Source organism: Clarias gariepinus, chromosome 24 (assembly GCF_024256425.1).
Source record: "Clarias gariepinus isolate MV-2021 ecotype Netherlands chromosome 24, CGAR_prim_01v2, whole genome shotgun sequence".
Taxonomy (NCBI): Eukaryota; Metazoa; Chordata; class Actinopteri; order Siluriformes; family Clariidae; genus Clarias; species Clarias gariepinus.
The window spans coordinates 14,870,713-14,896,747 of NC_071123.1; the positions used below are offsets into that span (position 1 = coordinate 14,870,713).

Below are 26,035 nucleotides of genomic sequence, written 5' to 3' on the forward strand. Positions count from 1 at the left end.
CAAATGTGGCATGTGCTTTCATGTCAGCTTAAAAAAACGCACTTATGCACACAAACGAATGGTGGGTCTTGGGTCAGTATCAGGGGCTGGGGCTTATCTCTGATCTAGAATGCAATAACTAAAGCCATCACTCATTCTCTGGACTGATTAACAAGGTTAGAGTTTGTAAGGGTTCCTCTTGTTTCTAGAAAAGTCAGTTCCCAGGTCATTTAAGGATATTGAATGATTTGTAGTGCACTTAAAGGGATTTTTTTTTTAAAGGGCTCCATTAATGAGCAGAGTGACTGAGAGAGAGAGACAAAGGAATGGGGAGACGGATAATCATGAGTAAATGAGGAAAAGAAAAGAACAGGGATGGACATTGTGCAGACGTGAGGCAGCAGCACATTGCTTTTTGTCTTTTTTGTTTGCTTTGTTTTTATGAATACTCGCTCAACCTTAATTGAATTTAAATGAAAAAAAAAAACAGAACCTGACACAGTTTAGTAACAAAGCATGGCATGGAACTCACCGGACAGACCTGCACTCCTCCTCATTCTCAAGAGGAGAGCTATTTCAAGCAGAGATGACACATCCGTTTACCTTCAGCTCCATTTATTTTGTGGCTTTTACGCCCATTAATATTTCACTCACATGCATCCCAGACGAGCGAGTGAGAGACGAGAGGATCCCACAAGGACGATGGCAGTTCAGACCTCTGCTGTCACTAACAAGCCCGTCTTTTCCCTTTCTTGGCCAGCATGAGAACAATGGCTTGCACTGTGTGTGTGTGTGTGTGTGTGTGTGTGTGTAGGCAGAAGAAAGTGCGTGTACAAAAAAACAGCCTGATCAATGAGACCGAATGGATGGATCAGGTCAGGACGGTTCATGTTTGGAAGGAACAAATAAAAACAGGGGAACGATCCACCATCGAAGTGGGACTGAAGAACAAACAGAAACACCGTCCATCCTTGTCTTTCACTTCATGCTTTTCATCCCCTCATTCTCCAAATTGAAAGTTAAGGAAAGCAGTGAGAGTTAACAAGCGATAAGTGCAGGGAAAGGAGAACAGAGAAAGGCGGAGAGCAGCGACTTTAAAGGATCAGCTCCAGGACGGACTGACTGACCTCAAGCTGAAGCCAGCAGAGAGAGGTAAAATAAGCGAGTGTGTTTCTGTCTGTGTGTGTGCATGCGCGTGTGTGCATGCGTGTGGCTCGGACAGCGGAAAGCCACTCCCATTGTGTGCCGCTGTGTGCGTGTGATGAAACGTCTAATGAAACAGTCACAACACTGCTACTGCCTGAACGTGTCATGAAAGAGACGGATAGAGCGAGAGAGAGAGATTAAGCGAGAGAAAGCGAATGAGACAGAGAGGGAGACAGAGAGAGAGAGATCTACTCTGGATGTGGGAATTTTGCTCGGCGCTCTCAGTGACAGCTGGACAGCAGAGAGGAAACAGAAGAAAAAAGCACAGAGCATCCGATAAGTGCTTCCTCTACACAGTGTCCGCGTACACGGCTCAGGACGGCACGGCGTTTTCTCTCTGATGGATTAGTGCATATTTTGCGTGTGTGTGTGTGTGTCTGGAGAGAGAGAGAGCCAGACGAGTGGAGCTGATCTCTGAACAGCCATGGGGAACCACGCAGGCAGAGCAGAGGAGCCAGACTCAGGTCTGAAAAAAAATTTGCCATATATGCATCTCTTCGTCTTTTATTCTACTCTGATTCTTTACTCTTTCTGATCTTATCCTCACTTACCGTTCCAGATAAATATCATGCAGGTACAGAATACGCACAGCCTCCGAGTCGTTTCAAGTCTCGGCATCCTATTATACCTTTCCCATGCGTGATAAGTTGTGTATTCTTCTTCTCATTGTGTGTACACACTCTCAGGTGTGACGATCACACAGCCTCACGTGAAACTAAACACAAGTGCTGAAATAAGAGTTAATAACAGGTATGCTTAACGAACACTGGAGTCACGAGACAGGTTTTGTTTACTCCTGGTTTTGTTAGGATTCAGAAAGCTTTCTGGGGCATCAATGAAAAAAGGAGACGTGTCTGTATGTGTGTGAGCTTGTGAGTGAGTGTAGTACGCCATCAGAGTGTTTCCTTCACTAGCAGTGTTTTCTTAATTGCCTCAGTTGAGGCTTAAAATAAAACATGTCAGCACTTGTCCTTTAAAATGTAGTTTAAAATGCTTAAACTTAAGATAAAATAAGCTACATCATTAGGGACCTCCCGATACAATATGATCATGCCACCCATGTGCCGATTCCATTTGTATTGCGTTTTTTTTTTTTTTGTTTTTTATAAATTATAAACAAATGTAACAAATAATTTGCTCTTACAACACAGGACTTTGCAGCCTGTCAGTGTGTGAATAGTTTAGAGAGCACCACCCGTGGGATTATACAGGAACTGTGACAAGTCAAACATATACAGTCGACCCCAGAAATTTGCTGGAGCACTCGCAAACTGTGGAAAAAACGCGATTTTGTATGTGGTAAAAAAAAAAAAAAATTTTAATCCTATAAATGCCTATTTTAATAGTTTAAATCATAAATCTGCTTCTGTGTCCAAAACACTTTAATTTTATTTCAAACTCAGCTTAATACATTACTCTTAAAAAACAAAAGTATGTAAAGGTAAACATGTATACTTTACAGTACTGAACTGCTATGTCTTCCGCAGTGCTTGAATGTAAAATACCGATGTTACCCCTCTATATATGCTGTGCGTTTGCTTTGATATTATTAATGTAAGGTAAATACAGTTATAATTCATCATCCCAAGCCGTGTCTTCCTCTAAGGATGCTTTGTGTTCCCTCTACAATACGAAAACATTTATACAGTATTGTATTTTATATGTTAATAAAGCTGAATTTACGTTCATATTTATGCCACAAAATTAGTAAATTATATTGTCCTAAATAGTTCAGTGTTAAAACGCATAAAAAATTATATACTAGCATAAAAAAAATGTGGAGGATATTTGAGGTTTTTGCGAAATTGCGGAAGTTTCGCCGAACAGTTATTAATTAGGTTCTAATTCAAAATCCGCTAATGACAAGGCCACAAACTCTAAACCACCACATTGTGGGGGTCGACCGTATAAAATTTTAAAAAAAATTAGTTTTATTAGTTTTTATTTTTACAAGTCGGCCGCCGTTGCCCAAGGCTTGCTCAGGGACGAACTGATCATTTTAATTCATACACATTTCGTACTCATTTTCCTAATTTTCTTTTTGATTCTGTTAAGCTGCAGTGATCGTTGTGTAAAGCGCAACATGAATAAAATTTTATTGGATTGAACTGATTAAATGTTTTTTTAATATTTCTCATTATAGAGCCACTGAAGAACAAATGTACTGTAAGCCTTAATCCTATTTCAAAGATACGATTACTAAATTCAAGCTGAAAATTAGTAAAATATAATATTTTATAATAATAACAACAACAACAACAAAAATATTCACATGCTTTAAAAATGTTTTTAATTGTTGTGCATGATGAACCAGATTTATTACATTTTTTCCCCACCTGATCTGGTGGCTTGTGTATTTCATTACGAAGGCGATGCAGGGAGCCTCCTATATGAATGCTGATAGAGTGTGTGTGTGTGTGTGTGTGTGTGTGTGTGTGTGTGTGTGTGAGAGAGAGAGAGACACAGAGAGGGTGTGGGTATGCGTGTTAATCTGTAGTCTAATGAAAGAGTGGCTTAAAAATGAAGCCTTTGTGGAGTGTGTGTGTGTGTGTGTAGGAGGTGAATGAAGTGGTCTCTGTGTATCCTGGCTGTGGGAGACAAGACCACTGCAGGGACCTTATCATCCGTCAGAAGTATGTGTGTGTGTGTGTGTGTGTGTGTGTGTGTGTGTGTGTGTGTGTGTGTGAGAGAGAGAGACAGTTCTGTATTGCAGTGTAGTCTAATTCTGAAGCTTCCCATGTTTATTACTGTAAGTGGCAGGAAACAAAGAGAAACCAAAACGTCCTGTTCTATTTCCCTGGAAAGTTTTGGACTAAGTAAAAGTGTCTGAGCATGTGTGTGTTTGCATCAGTGTGTGTGTGTGTGTTTTAATCCAATACAGCAAAACACAGAAAAACATGAATGCACTTGTTTGCACACACACATTTTACATTCGCTCTCATTACAACCTTGCTGAGGGTTTTTGGAGTTGGATGAGGTCTTCAGATGATCGCACCACCACACGACCTTGCACACTGCCGAGGTCTCCTTCATGAATGTTTTTTTTTTTTTTCATATTTTCCAAAACCAAACTTCAGAGGTCCAGACCTATTCTGAGCAATACATGAGTTTGTCTAGGTTTCTCAACCATACAGTGTACTGCTCTTAAAAAAACGCTTTCAGTATTTGTTTCTCATTTAGCACAGAGATAGCATAGAAACACCAGCAGTGTATCACTCATTCATATTGGTAACATTTCCCTAATCATTAACTGTCCAAGGTCTGTCTGGGCCCGAGCCCTCTGTGAAGACAGATTCCTGTATTTGGTTTAAAGTGGAACCTTCAAGATTCAGCATGTGCGTTCTGATATGCTTTTCTGCTCACCATGGATATATAGAGTGATGGTTTGATTTACTGTATCCTTCCAGTTATCTCCACCCACTCTGGCTTCTTCTTCTCCTCAGGAAGGTGCTTCTTTCCAACAGAACCAATGCTCCCGGCATGGCTTTCAATTTAGTCTTTGTTTATGCCATATAATATGCACTGCCTGACCATTTCGCCATTTCATAAGAGTTAAATTAAGGAAAGAAAACAATTAAGGAGGTTTGAAATTGCTGGAACTGGGTTAAGAACACATTATCAAAACCTGGAAGGATAGTGCTGCACTATCCTTCGACTTGGAATAAAGTCGTGGAATAAACGTGGTTAGGACAAAAAACATGGATAGAGATCACGTAAACGCTTGGTGAAGTTGCTTGGCAAAAATATTTTAAAAATAAATAAAAACTATAGCTATGTTTAATAGTGAAATTAGGAGCATTTCCATACAGGATTGATATTAAACATCTGTGTGGTCATAAGGGAACTACTTGTTAGTGAGACTCATCAACAAAAGGGTTTAGTGTGTGTCAGGGGTAAGAAGGGAAGGACATGAAACGATGCACCCATTATGCATAGTGGTGGCATGTACAAGGCTCTGGAGACAGTGTTATGATCTGGGGTTGCTTCATTTGACCAGGTCTATGTTCAGCAACGTTATGTGGCAGTAAAATTAAGTCAGCTGGTTATCACATCTATTTCTCACTCAAATGTAATTTGAGTATTTATCTAGTATAAATACCCTGTGTCTCTCAGTCACCCAACCACAATCACGGGGAAAGCTACTGACCTAACAGTTGTCCAGAAGACGATCATGGAGACCCTTCACGAGCAGGGTAAGCCACAAAGTCTGGGCTCTAGGTGACCTCTGTGGGGGGTGGGGTTTATTCTGTGGTATTACAGCTATTCGCTTAGTGTAAGTGTTCAGGATGTGCAGTAAGATAAGCCCTGATAAGCACATTCTAAACATCAGTAATGCAATGTCATTAATCAAGTCATCCAACGCTTATAAATAACACTGAGCCTGGACCATCTTTTCCTTCCATGACATTAGTCATAATAACACAAGTTGCTGTCAAAACAATAAGATTTTACTGTACATCATGCTTAATTCATTCACATTCGGCTTTAACCTGGTTATGGTTGTTATAGTTTATTTTACAAACTGTATTTAATATCAGAGTCTGAACCTGATACTAAGTAATAAGGGAATTTGTCACTCATGTACTGGTTTAAGAAATACTATACTTCTTCAGCAAAAAAATAAGTAAATAAATTGTGGCACAAAGTTGGCATAAAAATACGAGCCTAATTAATTCAGCTTTCAGATAACACAAGCCAACTTTAAATTCCACTGTTGTCTGACCACTACACTTTTGGCCCCTGACTCATAGCCAGAGCATTGGCTGGCCTTGTCTCAGATGTCTGTGCATGTTGCGGGAAGCAAGCGGGGGAGGGAGGTGAAAGGGATTGTTTTGAGGGCTTAACGCCTCTCTGGCAGGAAACATCAGCTCCCCTTTTGTCCTTGTATCACTTCAAGAACCTGAATCATTTCCCCTGTTCCACATCAGAGAGCTCAGCAGACCAACATAATTAAATAACATCGCTGGAAGATATATACTTTTAAATTCCATGGAAATAGTTTGGCACGTTCTTGTTAAACTGATTCTCTTATTGTTCCTATGTTGTTATGTGTGAGAGAAAGTATGTGGCAGATTTTGTTTCTAAACAAATTAGTCAAGTCCAGAAGTGAAGCAGTGCCAGTGCTAAAGCTGATATCCTGATTGGCTTAGTGCTGGAATACGGTGCATCAGTCTGGTTCACAGCCTATTTGAATACCAAAATAATACCAGGTTTAATATGTTTATCCAATGAGGTGGGTTGGAAGTACGAAGAGATTCAGTATGTGGCAAGGAGACAGGCAGTTTTTACACTTTCATGCTCAAAAAAGGCTTAAAGAGAGGTCGACAGTGTCTGGGCTCGCGTTGCCCGAATGTTTGAAAGCCTGTGTAATGCTAAGTTCAGCTGCCAAGTCACTTTGTTGAAGGAGAAATGATTGTTTGCGAGAACCTCATGATAGTGTTGCTCAGGAGCTTTTGGTGATAGTGACGCATTTGCTTGGAAGCAGACAAGGACAATAATGCACGTTTGGTATCTTGTGTGTGTGCGTGTTAGTGTGTAGCAAACTGGAAAAAACACTTCAATCCATAATGTCATATGTATGTGTCAGCACAGTCTGTGTTGTTTTGTTTAACAGGCAGAGAAACCGGAGATCTGTTCTGGATATTCGTGGGTCATTGCACAAGCTGATGATCATACTTTACATCTTGTGTTGAAGTATTCAGATGTTTCTTGCATTTTTTTATATTTTTTAAAATTCATTTTGTATTTGTATGATTGTGAGTGCTTATGTAAATCTGAGTAGAATTTCTTGATTGTGAGCACTTCCAGGTTTTACATTTATAGTATTTGACTCGACAGTTTGTGTAAGAGCCAACGACAACATACTGTACACTCAACCTCACCAGCATTAGCTTTGACTGAGTGACTGTTCTTGTTTGTTTATTTGTTTTATTAGTTTTTTTTATTGCTTTATGTATTCATTAACAAGCCCAGGAGTCGTACTGATTTCTCAGTTTAGGTATTTACACGCCCTCACCTTGGTTCTGTTTGCTCAAATGAGTGTTTATTTTGTTGTTGTTGGTTTTTTTACATTAATGCTTTTTATTATCGCTATGGTTTCGGAACAAACTTCCCTCAGGCAGAGTAAACATTCATTGATCTGTCCATGAAGTTTCAGTTTTCATAGTCTGCTTTGCTTTGTTTTGGAGTAAGCCTTGCTGTGTCACACTTTCATTTATGTTTCTTCCTCACACTCTCCGTTGAGTGACACGTGTAGTCACGCCTACCTCAGGGGAAAAATTAATTACTGGTATATTAATTATTCTTGTTAATCAGAAAAGCATCATGGTCCATATAGAACTGACACATGGTCCGGGTTCGGGCCGCGGTTCGCCATTTAGTTATACCTAGACAGTGAATGGCGGGATGGACGAACTACATGTGCATGTGCTCTGTGTGAAACAGCAGCAAAGGGGTCAATGAAGGTCTTGCATACTGTATCAGAGTGGGCCTAATGAACACAACACGTCCTTTTCTTATTTTAATAAAGCTCAAGCGGCACAGATACGTGCCAGCAACACAGCATAGATACATTTTATGGATGCCTTGCTGTTGTGTGTTATTCAGACTTCAAACTGTGTATTTGGGTGTTTGGATATGTGAGGTAGAACGAAAGTCATCATTACTTTACATTTACATAAGGGTAAATTTAACCACTACCAGAATATGGGAATGACATCGCAAAAATTCAGAACACACAAACTGAGCATTTTTTTAAATATTATTATAATAATAATTATTATTATTTATTATTATTATTATTTTTTTGATCATAGAAACAACCGAAAAACAACTATAAAAACACGTGATCGTGTGTATCTGTTGTATTTTTTGCCTGCTGTATGTGACCCGTTTTTTTATTTTTTTGCTTAGTCATGTTTGGATAGTTGGTTAAAATTAACAGTTCATCGTATTGTCTTTTTATTGCCAAAAAAAGGAGATGTCACTCTCATGAGCACTATATATCTATTAAAAAAACACCAAAACAAATAACAGCTAAAATGCTCTTAGCGTTAAGAGGGTACACTTTTACACACGGTGAAAGTTGTGTGTGAGATGAAATTTTATTCCTTTACTCTCAGGCATCTTTGAGAAACTATGAACAGTAATGAACTTTGTAGTATATGCTAATCAACTACCATCAGACATGAGGCTTTGTTCCCAAGGGAATTTGTGCCCTTTTTACTTTTTTCTTTTTTCCCTCAAGTTACACACACGCGCACACACGCACACACACACTCTAGCAACTTCTCTTTGCTTTCCTTCCCAGAATGTGACAGATTGTGCCTTATCATAGTTCAGGTCAGATATTTTGATGGCACCGCTTACTTCAACATTTCAGCACTAACACAGAAAGAGTTTCAATCTGGGAATATGAAATTTTTAATATTGTTAAGCATATGAGATATTTTCACATGAACTGCGTTTCATCTAAAGACGTACTGACGACAGCTCTCTTTGAAGCCTTAGATCGGCAGAGCCTGAGACTCCGTCCACACGAAGCCGGTGCGTTCCCTATCCGATCATTTTTTTTTTCGTGAACACGGCGTCGTCTCAAGAAATATCTGCATACACACGAAACCACTGAAAACGGTGTAGTATATATGCCAGACCAGTATGGGGCGCTGTAATTCTGCCATAGAGATACACTATACACGGAGAAGAAGACTTTGAGCATGCGCATAACCTTGCGCGCTGTATACGAACCAAGATGGTGTTGTTCATTATCGCTTGTTGCTCATAACAGTTGCATAGAAGCAATAAATTTTGCTGTAATAAAGCTAGTAGGCTTTGTAGCAACACAAACTCAATCATGTAGTCCGCCATTATTATTGTTGCTGTTACGTGTGACGCAGCCGATACGTGATGTGATGACATCATCTTTTCACAAAATATACGGATTGGCCGTACACACGGAAGACGCAAGGGTGTCGTTTTCAGTTTTATCCACTTTGGGACCTGGTTTAAAAAAATAGCAGTTTCAGTCTCCTAAAATGCCGGATCCGTGTGGACGAAACGCCAATACGATAAAAAATGTATACGTATACAGCGAAACGCGTCTCCGTGTGGACAGGCCCTGAGAAAACCCAAACCCAGCATCTTCTTGAGAAACATGACCAGGCAAAAAAAATTCCACATTGTCAGGTTAAACAGGTTCAGAGTGGAGGGACCAAGCCTCTAGCAGAGACCTCACACCTTCCACCGGCTGTATGCGGTGTGTTCGCTCCACTGAACTGAACTTTACCAACTTATTAAACTCTTTTATTCCTTCTGTTTGTCAAGGCAGGTGTGTTGTGTTTGAATGTGCGCTTGTCCTGTTTGTCTACGTCTGATGTAACCCAGCTGAACGCAATTACTAATTCTTACTTCAATTTTTCTTCTTAGGGTATTGCCATGTTGTATTAAAATGATAAATGATAAAAACTATGATAATAAGGAAGGCACCCGAAACCAATATAATCACTGTAAAACAACCATGTTGTACTGGCGTGTAGTAAAATCTGTCTAGTCCGTGCCCAAAATCGCTAAAGATCCAGGCAGTGCCACTGTTCTGAGAGTCCAGTAACTTCATTGGTATTCACTACTTTTTTGTTTTGTTGTTTAAAACCCATTTAGTCACAGTTAGAGATGCTTTGTTCTTTCACAATATAAACACAAAAGCACAGCACCACCATGTCTATGCCGTTCCCTGTTAAAGCAGCACAATTCGAGTTCATTTTAGAATCAGTGCTTCTTTGCCACACATGTCTCGAGTGCGTCCCCGTCGCATCACACAAACCTAATTTTATACTGTATGTCCTTATACTGTTGTCCTTTATTCTCACGAGAAAATGATGTATTTTGTATTACAAAGCTTTATCTTGTAGGGTTTATGGATGTCTGCAGGATTTTAGTAGTAGTTACTCTATCTGTGGGTGTTACAAACTGTTATCCTGATTCAATTTACGGTTTGTTTTTCTGTCTGCCAACTACTAAAATAGTATGTTTATACTGGTCTACAACCAAGAACATTTCGTCTACTGTAGGAGACAAATCTCCAAATTCCTTCTTGTTTTAAAAGGTTTCAGTTCAAGTGTTTTTTCGCCTGAGCAGAACGAATCTGTTGAGGTACAAAGAGCGTCAGCTGCATCTCTGTGAAAAGCGCCGCCGCTGAACCGCAGTAAATCTGCAATCTTAACGACTATGATGCTCTTACAGACTGCCAGTTACTCAGAACTTACATCAGAGCTTTGAGTTTAAAATTATTTGTAGCACTTTGAGAGTTGTTTCAAGTAAAAAGTGTATTATAAATAAAATGCATTATTATTTATTACTAAATATCCTTTAAAAACACTTTGCTGTCGTGATTTTATATTGAGCAGTTGTAGAAATGCTTTGGGAAATTTTTGTTTTTTTGGGGGGTTTATCCCAAGTTCAAAAGCAATAAAGGGTAAGATCAAAAATTAATTCTTAGCTGCTATAGATTTACTCGTCCATTCATGCAACATAAACAGAATAAAACTGTTGAGAAAAATTTTATTCTGCTGTAATTGGTTTTCAGTCAAAACAAGTTCAAAACATGCTAAACTCTACTACTTGTTTGATGTAAAATACTGGATGGATTTAATATAGAGTTGGTCTTCAACTTAATAAACCCATCACCATTTGCAAATATTGTCAATCGGAAAACGCACACCTAAGTTACTGAAGACCATAGCTTATCCTAACCTGTCTTAAACATGCTCTGAACAGTCATCCCAGCATCACGAGAGCGCATCACACTGCACGTCTCTAGTCTGAGAAAACAAATAGAAATACAATATTTTAAAATATAGTTTCTATTCTATAATTTTTGGCAAAATATAAAAATTGTAAATCTGGGACAATGTGTACATCTTTACATCTATTCCTCTAGATAATGTTCTTTAAAGCTCTGGATTAAAGCTCTGGATAAGAGCGTCTGCCAAATGCCTAAATGTAAAGCAGCCTGAATGCATGCAGACATGCTGTGTGTCCTTTTTAGTAATTTAAATAATGTCATACTTTAAATATGTTAAAATATGTTAAACGCTTATTTGTAATTTTTGTCCTGGATTATTGGATCAGCTGTACTGACAAGAATGTTTGAGGAGACCTTCGCTTAAAGTGCTGTTTAGTAATTAAAGCCTTATAAAGCTTCTTTACCACTTGTTCAGATGTTATCAGATGTGAAAGGCATATGCAGTACATACTGTAAAGTAGCACTATCGTGTTTTACAAATGTGTATCAAGTACAGTTTGTACTTCCTGTATCATTTATATCAATACAAAGATGGGAAGAAGTATTGTATTGTGTTCACTGAGTTCCTCTTCCCCATACAGCCAAGTCATGTTCCCTTCTCTCCAGGCATCCGAGTGACCACGTGGCTCGGTCGAGTGCCCAGCATTTTCATTTGAGTGAACTAAGACATTTGACAATGCCACATGCACAGCAGAAATTATGTGTTGGCACATCCCAGGGTGTGCTCTCTGTCTTTTTAGTGTTCCACGCTGGAAGACAGAGACAGCGCTACACTTACTGTGACTATGAGCTATAACTAAGAGAAGGTCAAAGCCAGGTCGTCTGCATGAATTTAAATCTTCTAAAACTCAGACTTAATCGTTATTATTATTAGATTGTACACCAGAGCTGTGCTTGCTCCATTTGGGTCAGGATGTGTTAAATAAACAACAGTAAATGCAGTCAAATAAAGTCTGTGGATTTCCGATAAGCTGAATAGTTGCAGTAAATCCTCCAGCTTTCCAGCGCAGATGTGGGGTGTGTGTGGAGGGTGGGGGGGGGTTATGCTTATTTGTGAAGTACACTAAGCAGAATAGAAAAGGAGCTGACTCACTCCGAGGACTGACAGTTTGATGTGTTACTGCTGAGAGCAGTGTGTAACGTATACAGGCACGGTGGCAGGCCATTATGTGATTGCACAGAAGAACGCTATACAATTTCCAAGACCAGGATCTAAACGATTTACTCAACAAGGGCAAGCGAGAAAATAAAAAGACACTTTGATAACAAATATTTCTTGGTAAATAAGACTTCAAACATCAAGCTACTGTACAGAGAGGATCAAGTACCGAATAGTTTGTGAGTTAAATCAGGAATGAATGTTGTTCCTGTCAGAGTGGTGGCTAAAAATAACAGCTGTCTCTTAACGACTTCAAATTCTATGATAAAATTAAACTCATAGCATTATAATAAAATCTACTTATTATATTTATTCTTGCACAAATGTGTAATAGAAGCATTATGACTAACTCCTGTATAAATAAGAACAGTAGTAACTATATCTCATGTCTCCTGCAGCAATGCTTGTAAAACAGATCTGACCAGGAGGCAGACATGTTGTATTTGGATCTGATATATACTGTAGTGCTCAGGAGTTTAGGATCACTTGCAAACCTCTTTGTTTAGTGATTTATTTTCTACATTCTACTACAATACTGGGAAATTTAAAAACTATGAAAAAAAAAAAACAGATGGAATTAGGTAATTATGTAACAACAACAACAGTCAGTTGATATTTTAAGACACGACTTAAAATTTCCAGATTTCTTTCTGGAATAGTTCTTGTAAGAACAGTATTGTGTCGAGTGCATTTGCAAAACCCATCGAGCACCATGATAAAACTGGCTTTTATAAAGACCTTCCCAGGAAAACAAGGCCAAAACGTACCTCTGCTGCGGAGGTGAAGTTTATTTAGAGTTAATAGAAAATCACCAATTAACAAACAGCACCAAAGATTAGAGCCATTATGAAGGATTTACAGATCATGAGGAGCAGATACATCTAAATATTGTGTATTTTGGACGCCTTCAGTGTTGCTGTACAATGTAGAAAAAAGAAAAAAAAATCAGGAACAACCATGGAGTTAGAAAGTGATCATAAACTTAGTTGTGTATTTCTGCAATTAGTGTCAAATGCTAAAACTATTGTGTAGTAAAAAGTGTGATCTCAGGTTCAGACTGAAGTATGAATTTCTCCAGGCCCAATCAATCTATTTTCACTGCAGACTTTAACATGATGTCCCCTTCTGCTGAAGTGTGTATTAAAAAAACAAAAAAAAAACTCAGATTAGATTTGGGCTTTTGGATTCACTGTGAACGGCCTCAGCTTTAGGGAACCTGTGACTCACCTCCTGTTGAGATACACTGAAAGATTCGTACTTCCCCAAGTATGCACAAAGGACTTTTACGAATCACACTGTGCTCATTTCAACATCCTGTGTACTGTTTGGTTTTACAGTTTCTAGTTTTAGAAGAGTACTGATTTATAACCAAGAATAGGACGAGGTTCCTTTTGTGTCATTCAAGTGAGTTCTTGGTGCCGAAAACCTAATTTCGTTGTACTTCCCACATGTTCCAATGACAATAAAGATATTCTATTCTGTTGCTTATCGAAGTTTAATACAAATTAAAATCTCCATCTGGATTTTCAGCATATCTTTACATATATTGAATTGAATTAAGCATGTGATGAGGAAGAAGCAACTTCTGGCAACTTTAGAGTGTTTTTGCAGATAAGAGTAAACACACAGAACATTCGAAATGTAGCAAGTCTTCTGCTTCTCCAATTTACGATCACACCGACCATTTTGTACGTTATCATGGTGACGCAGAGGGAAATATTATCCTGTTTTTTCCCCGGCATGACAGGATACAGAACGTCTCCGTCTCAGTACTGTATACATGTTTGGAATTCGCTCTGATGTGCCCGTCCCGTTTATACTGGCAGGACAAAAGGAAAGGGCGACAATCCAACACGGGTTGTTTTTTAGTTTTACTCCTCCATGCCACGTGGAAAAATAGCCCTGTTTGAACTTTATTGTCCTGAAGAAGAAGGATTACGACCCTTAGGATTATTCGTCTAAAGGACTGTGGCGCTTTATGAATGGATGCTGGCCTCACATCAGTGAAAAACTGGCAGCTGTGTACAGAAAAACCTAGGATCTCAGAGGAATTCTCAGCATTCCAGCTCTCTCTGCGTCATGCCAGCATTTCAAGACAAAGCTTGACTCATGGCCCCCAGTGGTCACTTATCTGTAAGCGCTCCAGAGTGCAGAGTTAATTACTCCAGAGTGCACTGAGCGCTAACAAACTTTAAAAACATCTACATCTCTTACTGTGATCCCAGTCCTCATACAGCATGAGCACCAGACGATTTCTTTCAGAAATCGATCATTTAGTAATCGATTTAATATGATTCACTAGAGACTGTGTACCTGTTGCTTCATGTTTTTCTCGGCACAGATAGTAGATGGGTATGTTTGGGCTATCAGCATGAGAGTGTGGTTTTCGCACTCTAACATTTCTGTCCATCTCTCGTTAGCCATCAGTGTCATATCTTATCAGGAATCCCAAGTTCACTATTAACAGGACGCTTTGGTGAAGTGTGTATTTGTTTTTAATCCTTCTGCACCTTATACTGATTTGAAATACAAGGAAAATCACATGTCCAGGGGAGAGAGTATTTCTCTTATACCCCACACTGTGGTGTCCAGTTCATGTTTGACTATACGAGGACCGACGCGCGGAAAGATGGAAACCTAATCACTGCCAAAACTCGCGGTGAATCATGATGAACCGTACTTACGGCCACAACGTGAAACTGCGTAGGTCAGATAGGGGTATTAGGAGTTAACATGTTTAGATTATGGGCCAAACTTCTTCGCTGAGTGATGAAGGTAGAATAATTATAAAGGTCTTAACTAAAACAACATGCATGAGGAATCACAAAGGAGTTTTTATTTTCTGCAATGGAAAAGTACTTTAACTAGTTATTTTTATCACAAAGTGTTGCTGTAATGTAACTGATTACTTTTTAATGATTATTTAATATTGACGATTAATGATTATTTAAAGTGATTTTGTAACGTAATTAGTTAACTTTAAAAAGTAACGCCCTCCACCACTTAACACATAACACATAACACTAGTACAGTGGCCGCTGTCCATGAAGGTGCTCACTTTCTTACGCTGATGCACCCATCACTCTGGAATGACTCGTAATTTGCTCTAAAGTTCAATCTTTATGCCTCTTTTGTCAGTTGTTTTCTGACTACAAGAGGATTTCTTATGGCCGCGCTGCTATTCAGTCACACTGCTGTAAATTCTTCATATTGTGCACGAGGAAATGCTTTTACGTTCACTATTAGTTTTCCTGCAGATTTTTTTCATGCTGCTACTTCCCCAAGCATTTAAATGATCTCTGTCATGGGTCCTTTGTAACCACATTTTTTCAGTGAAGTTGACAGGTCTGAAGTGAGAATCCTTTCAGGTTTTAATAGTGCATTATTTATACAGTTTTTAATCCAGATGCAGTAATTCATCTTTTTTTGGTGAACCTTTTGTTTTTCCTTTTTTTTCTGCTGGGTAGTGTAAATGAAAGATTTTATCTACATGTTTGATGTGTAGTAGCCTAGAAGGAGAAAAACATTGCATTATGATAAATCAGAGAACATAGCATCATAATCAGAATGTCAGAGCTTAAATAACGTTGCTCAGAGTATGCAGTTTTATAGAGAAGGTCATATTAGTGGAAAGACCTTTATAACATTTGCATTTACAAATCTGGCAGACACTCCAGAACTATCTAGGGCAGCTTACAAAAGTGCTTAAGTTTCCATCATTGGATACATCCTTACACTGGGTTACTGGGTTACTATGTACTGTACTGTCCATCAAAGACTGTTGGGAGGTTTTTTTTGTTTTTTTGTTTAGTTTTTTTTAATGGGAGAGAGATTAACTCAAGTACTAAAGAAGCAGTTTACTTTAAAGATTGCCAGAGACTCAGCTGTACGAGGAAGTTCATTTCACCACATTGGAGCCAGAACAGAAAAGAGTCTAGATGCACTGTCTTCCTCGATCCCTGAGAGTAGTGCTGGATGATCAGAGGGAACGTGGTGCGGTGAGAGGTGTGATTACAGCTGAGAGGTAAGTGGGTGATGGGCCGTTTTTATCTTTGTAGGCGGGCACCAGGGTTTTGAATTCAATGCATGCAGCTATAGGAAGCCAGTGCAGGGAGCGGAGAAGTGGGGTGGCGTGGGAAAACCTCGGAAGATTGAAGACAAGACATGCAGCTGCATTCTGGATCACCTGCAGAGGACGAATGGTGGACAGCAGCAGACCTGCCGAGTTGCAGTAGTCCAGTCTTTAAATAACAAGAAACTTTACAAGCACCTGAGTAGTCTGTGAAGAAAGAATTGGGTGAATTCTTCTGATGTTGTACAGAAGAAACCGACAAGAGCAACATGTCTGGAAAATGACATTCGTTTGTCCAGAGTTACCCCAAGGCAGCGGCTGAAGGAGTGATCTGATTGTTGTCCAGGGAGATCGCAAGATGAATCACCAGGGATGAACAGCAGTTCAATTTTTTTTTTAAAGATAACTCATATGCAGTAACAGATAAAATCATGCGTCACTACCTTGATATCGCAGTGGAATCTTCACTAAGAGTCATGCTTTATATCCCCATCCAATATGATGGAGTTTAACAGCCAGATGGAGAAAAAGCGATTTTCTTTTTTCATGACCCAGACTCTTTTTAAAGGGCATCGAGGACGTCTCATATTTTATTTAGAGTCTTTCCTGTGACTCCACCTTAAATGGTGACTTTTTTCAGTAGCTGTACCTTTGCAGCTTTATCCTATTGGATTGACTATTTCCCAGCATATAGATCCTCTCTCTCTTTTCCTTTTTCTATGCTTTTCTCATTTTTTACAAAGAATTTTTATTACAACTGCACATCCTCGTCCACATAGGTGAAGAATTCAAGTGTTATATGATTTATACTACATTTAGAAGGAGCTTCCAGACTCTAGGACGGGTTATAATGATATTTATTATGAAAGTGACATTGCATGAATCGGAATGTTTTCTCCATGGTGTGCCCAGATTGAAATCTTATTTAGTACAGTGTTTTGTTTAATTTTAAACAAACTGATTGAATTCTTGATTTTAGAAAAGGTGGGAACAAATAAATTTGGATGGATTCTCATCATGCTTTTGCAGTGCAAAGTGATTTATAGGGATATTATTATTGATATTAATGGTAGGACTTATAACCCCAGCCTTTATAGACTTATTTTACCACTAAGTTGGAAAAGTTTTAACCAATAATTGCTTTTTTTTCAGCTTGAAAAGGATCCTTTGTAAAAACTTTGCAGATGTGGTCTGATTACATGTCTGTGGTGCAGCTGCAATCATAAGTCATTTTGAGGCATTCTGCGGATGTTAACTCATTAGACTACACAATAAGATACCTTACTGTCTTTCCTAACACCTACTTTGTTTATTCATATTTGACCATTCATTCATCGTTTTGCTGTTTTCAGCTCTCTGTGAGCTTTGCTTTTTATAGTGATTTGTGATCCAGTTAAATGCAACCCATACGTGGCTATGAACGTACTGTAATGCATCGTTGGGAAAAACCTTTTCTTCTCTGCGGAATTTTTATTTTAGCCGAGCTGAGGATGACAATAAAAGGAAAAACTTTGATGTCTTTGAGTTAATATTGAGTTCAGTACCTTATTAGAGGTTCAGGTAGACTATAGTAAATGCCGGTCCTGAACTATTGAGCGACTGCATTATATAATTTAGGAGAGTGCACCCTTGTTCTGTCATTTATCAACATGTTTGAGAGAGAGAGAAGGAAGTCGGTGGTGTTTAGAGAACTGACAGCACGATCTTATTAATCAGTGCTGGAGAAATTCAAGCACAAATTCATCCAAGAGTAAATTTTGTCACTTTACTATATAGATGGAAGTATTGGAACTGTGAGCAAAAGTACAAAACAGTACAATTATTGTGTTAAAAGACTGTGCAGGCAAGTGCAGACTGTGGCTAAAAATAAATGATATCATGTGACATAATGTGATTCTATAGATTGCTCTAGTGTTGGCTTACACACCACTCGGCTCCAGGGACCTTTTATTTCTTATGAAATGTGAAGTGTGAATAGTAACCACATGATTCCTATTAGATAAAGGGGAGAGAGAGAGAGAGTGAGAGAGAAAGAAGGAGGGTAGTTAAGAGTTATTTGTATACTCTACATTTACTTTCATTTGTTTCTTTTTTCTCTGTTTTTATCCAATTTGTCTCGTCATGAAAATGACCCATTCTACTGTATCTCTGCTAAATGCCCAGTGGGTTGGCGCTATTCACCCTAAAGCACAGCGTTGTCTTTGTAATACCCACACACTGCTATAGAGCATTTCCCTGCACTGCAGAAGCTTTGTCATCACTTGTAACAAGAGCCACGTGTTTGTGTTTGCTGATAGGTTTTACTGGTGGCTTGAAAACCTTTACTATACAAGTGTACTCATGGGACTTTTTTGTGTTATCTGAGATGCATGAGCTGTGTGACTTTTTAGAGTCACTCAAGCCCTGTTGTATCTGCTGAGGTCGTGTGGTTGCATTGTAGTACAAGAGGCCGTGCCTGGTAGCTGTTTGGATTTGCTGATACAAAGAATTTTTTTGTCTAGTCACTGACCAGACATTAAAATTAAAGACGTCATTGTTGGATGGAACTAAGCGCCTATGACAAATTAATCTCTTTTGAACAGTAGTTAACAAAAAACAGGCACTGCTACGAAACGATGTTCACCCTTACCATGAAGAGAAATTGTCAAATACAGTTAAACCTTGGATATCAAACGTAATCCAAAACACTTATATATCAAAGCAAATTTCCCCTAAAAGAAATAATGGAAACTCTTGACGACTTGTTCCACAACCAAAGTTATATATATTAAAAAAAAAGTAAAAGTTTTTTTTATAAAATATAAAATAAAAAATTTTTTTTGATGACTTCCTTATTAAGGAACCTATCCAATGACACTTTTTTTAACGCCTTTTAAGGATTTTTCTGAAATGTGACATTGCATGTGAGCGCACTGAGAATGAGCATTGGAGACGATTACCCAGAATCCAACAGCGTGCACGAGAGAAGAACCATCGGCTTAGGTGTGTTCACTTGACGCTCGGGAGACAAAGCGTGTACCTACTGCTCATAGCGCAAAACCACGCTCGTTTAAAATTCATTGCGAATTTTCCTCGCAACCAAATAGTTCCTCGCAATCCAAGGTTTTACTGAACAGTACAAACACAATAATCACGCGTATGACTAGAAAATCAGCAATATAGAATGCCAGGTGGATCATCTTCATAGGATCAAATGCTTAAATATCACACAATTATTTACTCATTCTCTATACCACTTATCCTGTAGAGGATCACTGGAGGCCCAATGCTTATCCCTGAAAGCTTGGGCCAGTAGGCAGGGTATCCCCTGGACAGGGTGTCAATCCATCACAGGGAACACAAGCAGAAACTCACTTATACAGTACAGGCAATTTGGTAACGCCAATTAGCAGTACTCGGAGGAAATACACCAAGTACAGGGAGAACCTGCAAACTACATGCACGCAGGTGGGAATCGAACCTCGACCCTAGTGGTCAGACTACTAACCGCTATGCCACAATCCCACACACTTACATTGCTAAACAGAAATCATAACAGTAATCATAAACTAAATCTTTTACTGTGTTTTTCCTGTAGGTCTCCAGTCAACCAAAAAGTCAGGAATACCTGCTCCACGGGACATCCCTCAGACCATTTCCCGAGACCGCACTCCACTAAGAGACCAACTAAGAGCTCCTTCAACCAAAAAGATGATTCCCAGTGCTAGCACCTCCAGTCTGTCCGCTCTAGCAAAGCATTCCCGCAGTTCTGTCAAGACAAAGATCGAAGCCGAGAGTGCAGACAAGGCCCTCCTGGAGTGTCAGATTAAAGAACTGCTAGCTGAGGCCAAGGCCAAAGAATTCGAGATAAGCAAGTTACGTATGGAGCTGCAAAGGTGCCGAGGTAAAGGCTCCCCACAGGACGCCGGCACGCCAGATGGGACGTCAGAGCGGGGGCAAACCGAGCTGAATTTCACAGATACGCACACATTAGTCGAGGAGATGAAGGAAAAAAACAGATGTTTTCAAAATCAGTTGTCTGCCTTGCAGCAAGAAAATCAGTCTCTGAAGGAAAAGCTTACCTTGTTGGAGAAATCTCCGGTCTCCTGTGGTAACACCATCGCTAATTCTACATCACTAATCAGCCCAAACAAACACTCTGTTAATGGGGTTGTACCAGAGATTAGCAGCAACAAAATGGCAGCAGGTGTCCCACTCAGTGGTAGTCCATTTAAAACCTCTGTATCATCTGGTAGCGACATTACCAAAGGGTCTCCATCACCAGACTCATCCGAGTTTGAGAAGATCCCGTCGCGCTCGGATTCAGTCAGTAGCAGCAGCAAGGGCATCGCGCAGAGCCCCAAGGAACAAGATCTATCGCTGCAGTGTCTCACAGAGCGCATTCAAAAAATGGAGGAGAGCCACCACAGCATGTCAGAAGAGCTCCAGGCCACGCTGCAAGAGCTGGCTGACCAGCAGCAGGTCGTGCAGGAGCTTACAGCAGAGAATGAGCGTCTGTCTGAAGAGAAGAGTCTTCTGCAGACCTCCCTCCAGCAACAGAGGGAGCGTGTGGAACTCCTGGCACAGAAGAACGAGACGCTGCTCCAAAAATTCCGAGAGCAAGTCCAAAGTCAGGAAGTCGAGGCCTCGCGAGCGTCCAGGGCCGCAGAGTTGGAACAGCGTCTGGCGGAGCAGGTAGAAAACTCCAGGTTCGAGAGGGAGAAACTGGTGGACATTCAGCAGCAGCTTACAGGGAGTCTAAGAGCTTTGGAGAAGGAGCACCAGGAAGCCCAGACGGCAGTCAGAGGCTTAAAAGATGAGCTAGAGAATATCCAGCAGGAGCTGGAAAGTGAGAGGGAGGCTGGAGCAGAGGCAACAAGGATAAGAGTGGAACAGCGTGAAGCCGTGGATGCTCTGAGGGTGGAGAATGAGTGTCTGAAGACCCAGGTAGAGACAGAGCGGCAGAAGGTGTTGGAGCTGAATGCAGTCCAAAGTGCCAGCAACAGCACAGAGCTGCAGGCCTTACTGAAAACTGCGCACACAGACAGAGACAAACTGGAGCTCACCTGCACAGAGCTGAGACAGGAACTGCTGCAAGCTCACAAGGACATCGAGCGCATTCAGGGTTTGCTCAGTAAGGTGGGTGTCTCAGCTGTTATCATTGATGTTGTTGTACGTGTAATATATTGTTATCCTGGAGTGTAGCATGGTGTTGTGACTATTTGTCCCCTTCTTGTCACTTTATTTCTTTAACATCTGTTCTTACCAAATCTTTACTAAAACACCTTCATGTTGTTACATACTTCCAGGCAAATAAATATGTTACAAAGGCTATAGGTGACAAAGCAAGCCTGATACTAAACCAAGGCATGACTTCAGTCCAGGGTTACTTTATGTATATTGCTCTGAGGCAAACTCACTTATTTATGGAAATAATAAAAGTTTGGCCATGATATATAATTTGGCCAAAACAAAAGAAAAGCGTTTCAGTTTTACTTGTTTACAGTTTTATTTGGAACATACTGTAAAAGATATTGTCGCTAAGCGGCTTTACAGAATCCAGATGTAAATCCACAACGAACAAGCCAGAGCTGTCAAAGGTGTTTTGTTTGCATTGTTGCTTAATTTGTTATTTACTGAACAGGTGAGAAAATACAGTACAAACAGATTATTGTATCAACAATTGATTTCTCATTGCAAAGGGACGTTTCCCAATGTTTAAAGAGTTCTCCGGCCCAAGGCTTTTTTTTTTTTTTTTTCACTTTGTAGTTTTTGGGATATAGTTTCGCGAAAAAGCATAATTCAAGGCAATGCCATAGTTTATGCAATGCTACTAAAACAAACAGTCTAATAAATTAAATATTGGTACTTGGGATTTGATATTCTGCTCAGTGATTTTTGGAATTCAGCCTTGAATTTGGCCCTGAGGTTTCGTTTTGGTGCATCACGCAACATGAGCCAGAGGTTTGGCACGTACACGCATACTGTATACTGTATATAAAAAATTACTGCATGAGAAACTTTACTTTTAATCTTTTTGTATCATGTAAATTTACACAATGCCGTGTAAGGACATGTTATGACAGAATTAATGTTTATGGGCACTGATTAAGCCATGATTGTTTTATGGTAAATAAATAAATAAATAAAATAGCATGGATTGATCAGATGTCTGATTAGTAGTGAATGCAGTTCACATTCATCCATGTTTCGCCATGAATTACACAGAAAGGGTCTTCTGAAGGATACTGTTATTATGTCTTTGGCAGTTGCAGTGCTGTTCTGGTTATATGGTTTAAAGTCCACATCATCCATAAGAATGAAAAGATACACACACGCGACAGTTACAAGTCCTGTACCTCGTGAACCTCGTCAGCACATAATAACTGTGTCTCCTTTAGTGTGTGTCCTCTACTAAACTCCTGCCAGGGAGCCAAACCCTGTGGCTTAATGCTCGTTCTCCTGCAGAGGCTGTCAGTTTGCTATAACGAGAGCGATTCCAAATCCTTTAAGGCTACAAATTCTACTGTTTAAAAGGGTAAGTCTCTGAGGATTTAGGACTTATGATCTCATGACTGAAGGACGGCTTTATTTGCTTCTCCAGCTGTAACATTACTAATTTCCTGGCTCAGCCATAACAAAGAAAACAGGGTGGTTCATCTGCTTTCATTAAACTGAGACATTATGGCTTTGCATTTATTCGTTATAGCCCTAGTTTTTGCTTCTGATGTGAAGTTAGGAGAAGTAAAGGGACAAATGTTTCATCTGCACATGAAGGCTGTTTTCAGAAGTTTATCTCAGGCTATGTCATTTGGGTGGGTGTGATTTTTATGCAAATTAGCAAAGCTTAACTCTGTTAAACTGCCAGATGGTTTCATAGCTGGCATGAAGAAGTCATACAGATTCTGTTAATGTGAACGTGACACTCAGATAACTTTACGTGCCGTGCTAGAGGAGAGCAGTACAGCTCGAATACAAAATGTAAACCGAAGAAGAGCTCCCGGTTTACTTACTGTTTGGTGCAGGCATGCTGCTTCAGATACAAAAGAAACCACTGGTACATAAAGTTGTCTCTTACAAGACTTCAATCTGCGCTAATACAATTAATGTCAATGTCAATTTTATTTATTTGTATCTATCTATCTATCTATCTATTTGTTCGTCTATCCATCCATCCATCCAACCCGACTGCCCGCTCGTCCGTCCGTCCGTCCATCTGTCTGTCTGTTAGATTTGCGTGCATGAGACTTGGCAAGATTATTGAAATTTTAGGATTATATTTCACCTCTAAAAATATTATTAATAAAGAAGATTCGGAGAGTAGACTGAGTTTTCACAGGACGGTTTCCTCTCTCCTTCCAAAAACATGTCAGTAGAATATTTATGTTTAAAACTTAAAACAAATGTGAATGTATGTACTGTTTGCTCGTGCGTTCAGATGATGCAACACAATGGACTGGAATTCTATCCTAACCGGGGTGTCTTCCTGACTCACACCCAGTGTTCCTCGGATGGACTTCAGATTAACCACCAGTCTGACCAGAATAGCAAATAGAAAATGATTGGGTGGGGAAAAAAAAGGAAGAACAGGAATTTATGTAGGCAGACAGAGGAGGTAAAAAGTAAGATTATAATCTTTATCTAAAGCCAGTGTGTAACATTGATGATGTACTGTAACAATAGTGAAATACTGCCATCTTTTTTTTTTATCACCATCCTGCCATTAGATTTCTTCTTTTCTTTATTTTTTGATTTGTCAAGCATTAACTCACTCTTGGTGTTTAAAAGAAGACCCTGAGAGGCTTAAAAGCTTGAAGCATGATCATCATGAGTGTTTTCTATACAATGTAAGTGAAGCCTATTTAAAAATCCAATACTGTATTCGAGTACAGCTCGTAGCAGAACAAAATACTTTATAGTTGAAATACTACTCATATATCTTATAGAGCATTTCCTCAATAACGAACATGGACGAAAATATACAGAAGTAAAGAGCTTAATATTAATGCTAATAAGAGGGAAGTAACGTACTTCATGTTTTGCTGTAATGCTACAGGAGGACAGTCGTGTTGCTATGAACCACTGAAAATATTTATACTGACGTTATACTGAGTTATTATGTACACATGCACAGTGTGGTTTGTTAGGGTTTATTAGCTATAAGTCTACGCTTTCCTTAGCAATTACTTTCCCATGGTTGAACACACTTTTATTATTCAGGTACCTCAAACACATCAGTTACACACTTTACTGATTAACTGGAATTAAAACAACACATTTATAGTAGCTTTTTATTACTTTTAATATCCTTTTATTATTTTTACCCAACAGCAATTTCTACAGATTTAATAAACCATTGTGTGTGTGTGTGTGTGTGTGTGTGTGTGTGTGTGTGGGTGGATGGGGTCACATGCTCCATCCTAGATCTTGCGTGACCGTGTACGTCCATTTGTTTCAGCCTGATGAACCTGTATTACACTGCGAAATCCGTGGTCATGCTTCCTTGGTGAAAGATTAAAGGAGGAGAACAACAGAGAGGAGATTATGGCGTGAAGCTTAAACATCCTATGCTTGCTGGATGGCTAACAGTTGAAACTTTACTTAGCAGTATAATGGTCAAATAAATACCCGTGTGATTAAGATTAACTGGGATAACATTACAGACTTTAAGGTTCAGTTTCATTTTGGAAAATTTCAACCGCTGACCGAGCAATCTTTGAACAAACAGGTTGATTAGGAGTTGTTGTAGTTTGTTGGTTTGGTCTGGTGGCTTTATGCCTTGTTGATGTCCGGCCATACAATAGGGTGTGTTTCTATGGGTAGCCAAACACATCAAAAGTGGGACGAAACCGCGGCACTCGATTGAGCCGCCCTGGGCAGACCAAATATCCGCGCGGCCCTGTGGACAGCACAGCACGACAATCTGGATAGCGCAGAGATGATCTGGTTTATTTGTGCAGCCCGGTGGATCACAAGCCTGCATGACCCATTGGGCAGCGCTGCGCAACTCTATAATAAAAAATAAGAAATAAACCCCGCCCACCAACTGTCTCATTGCATTATAGTCAGCCAGAAGAAGAATAACACGATGGCTTGATTTGTTTATTAGGGTCCAAAGCAGATTAGCAGCCCTATGTCATCATAGTGTGTGAGATCCCTAAGGGGTTTTGGGGAGTCTTAACATGCTCAAGAGTTATGAAAATTAGCAAACAGGTTTGAATCTACTGCCATTAGGATGCCTGAGAGTCTGGGCCCCGCCCTCACACAAGATTTTGCTGCATAGCTCATACACACCTGCAAGTATGCACAGATCACTGATTAAATCCTAAAATGCATGGGCCCTATTGAACAAGAAGTCAGTTATCCTCAATTCAATTCAATTCAATTTTATTTGTATAGCGCTTTTAGCAATTTTCATTGCCGCAAAGCAGCTTTACACAGTCAAAAGAATTATTTAAGTTTGTATGAAATGTGAATTTGTATGAATCAAAATGGTCAGTTTGTCCCTGGTGAGCAAGCCGAGGGCGACAGTGGCAAGGAAAAACTCCCTGAGATGATAATAGGAAGAAACCTTGAGAGGAACCAGACTCAACAGGGAACCCATCCTCATTTGGGTAAAACAGAAAGCAGTAAATACAGTGTGTAGGGTGGGAGGCAGTTCAGCTATAATAGCTGATGTTAATTGATGTTAATATGGAGTCCAGGTAGTTATTGAAGACCCAGGTAGACTTGTAAGAAGTTCCAGTCATGAACTATCGAACTGTCAAGTCCCCAGAGAAACAGTTGCCAACACCAGTCAAGGCCAGAACCATTTTCTAGGTAGAGAGAATCATTCCCAGAC

At 39.6% G+C, this 26,035-nt stretch overlaps 1 protein-coding gene across 9 annotated transcripts in view; it reads left to right on the forward strand.

Moving 5' to 3' along the window:
- Positions 1–26,035, forward strand: part of specc1 (sperm antigen with calponin homology and coiled-coil domains 1) — a 101,508-nt gene that overhangs the window by 30,387 nt on the left and 45,086 nt on the right. For 7 of the 9 annotated variants that reach the window (XM_053484948.1, XM_053484949.1, XM_053484951.1 and 4 more), the window contains one exon: positions 19,793–21,333. In XM_053484948.1, coding sequence (XP_053340923.1) covers positions 19,793–21,333 — 1,541 coding nt within the window. Of the gene's footprint in view, positions 1–1,231; positions 1,650–19,535; positions 19,663–19,792; positions 21,334–26,035 lie in introns of those variants that run through there. The other 2 variants (XM_053484952.1, XM_053484953.1) reach the window with 2 other exon arrangements.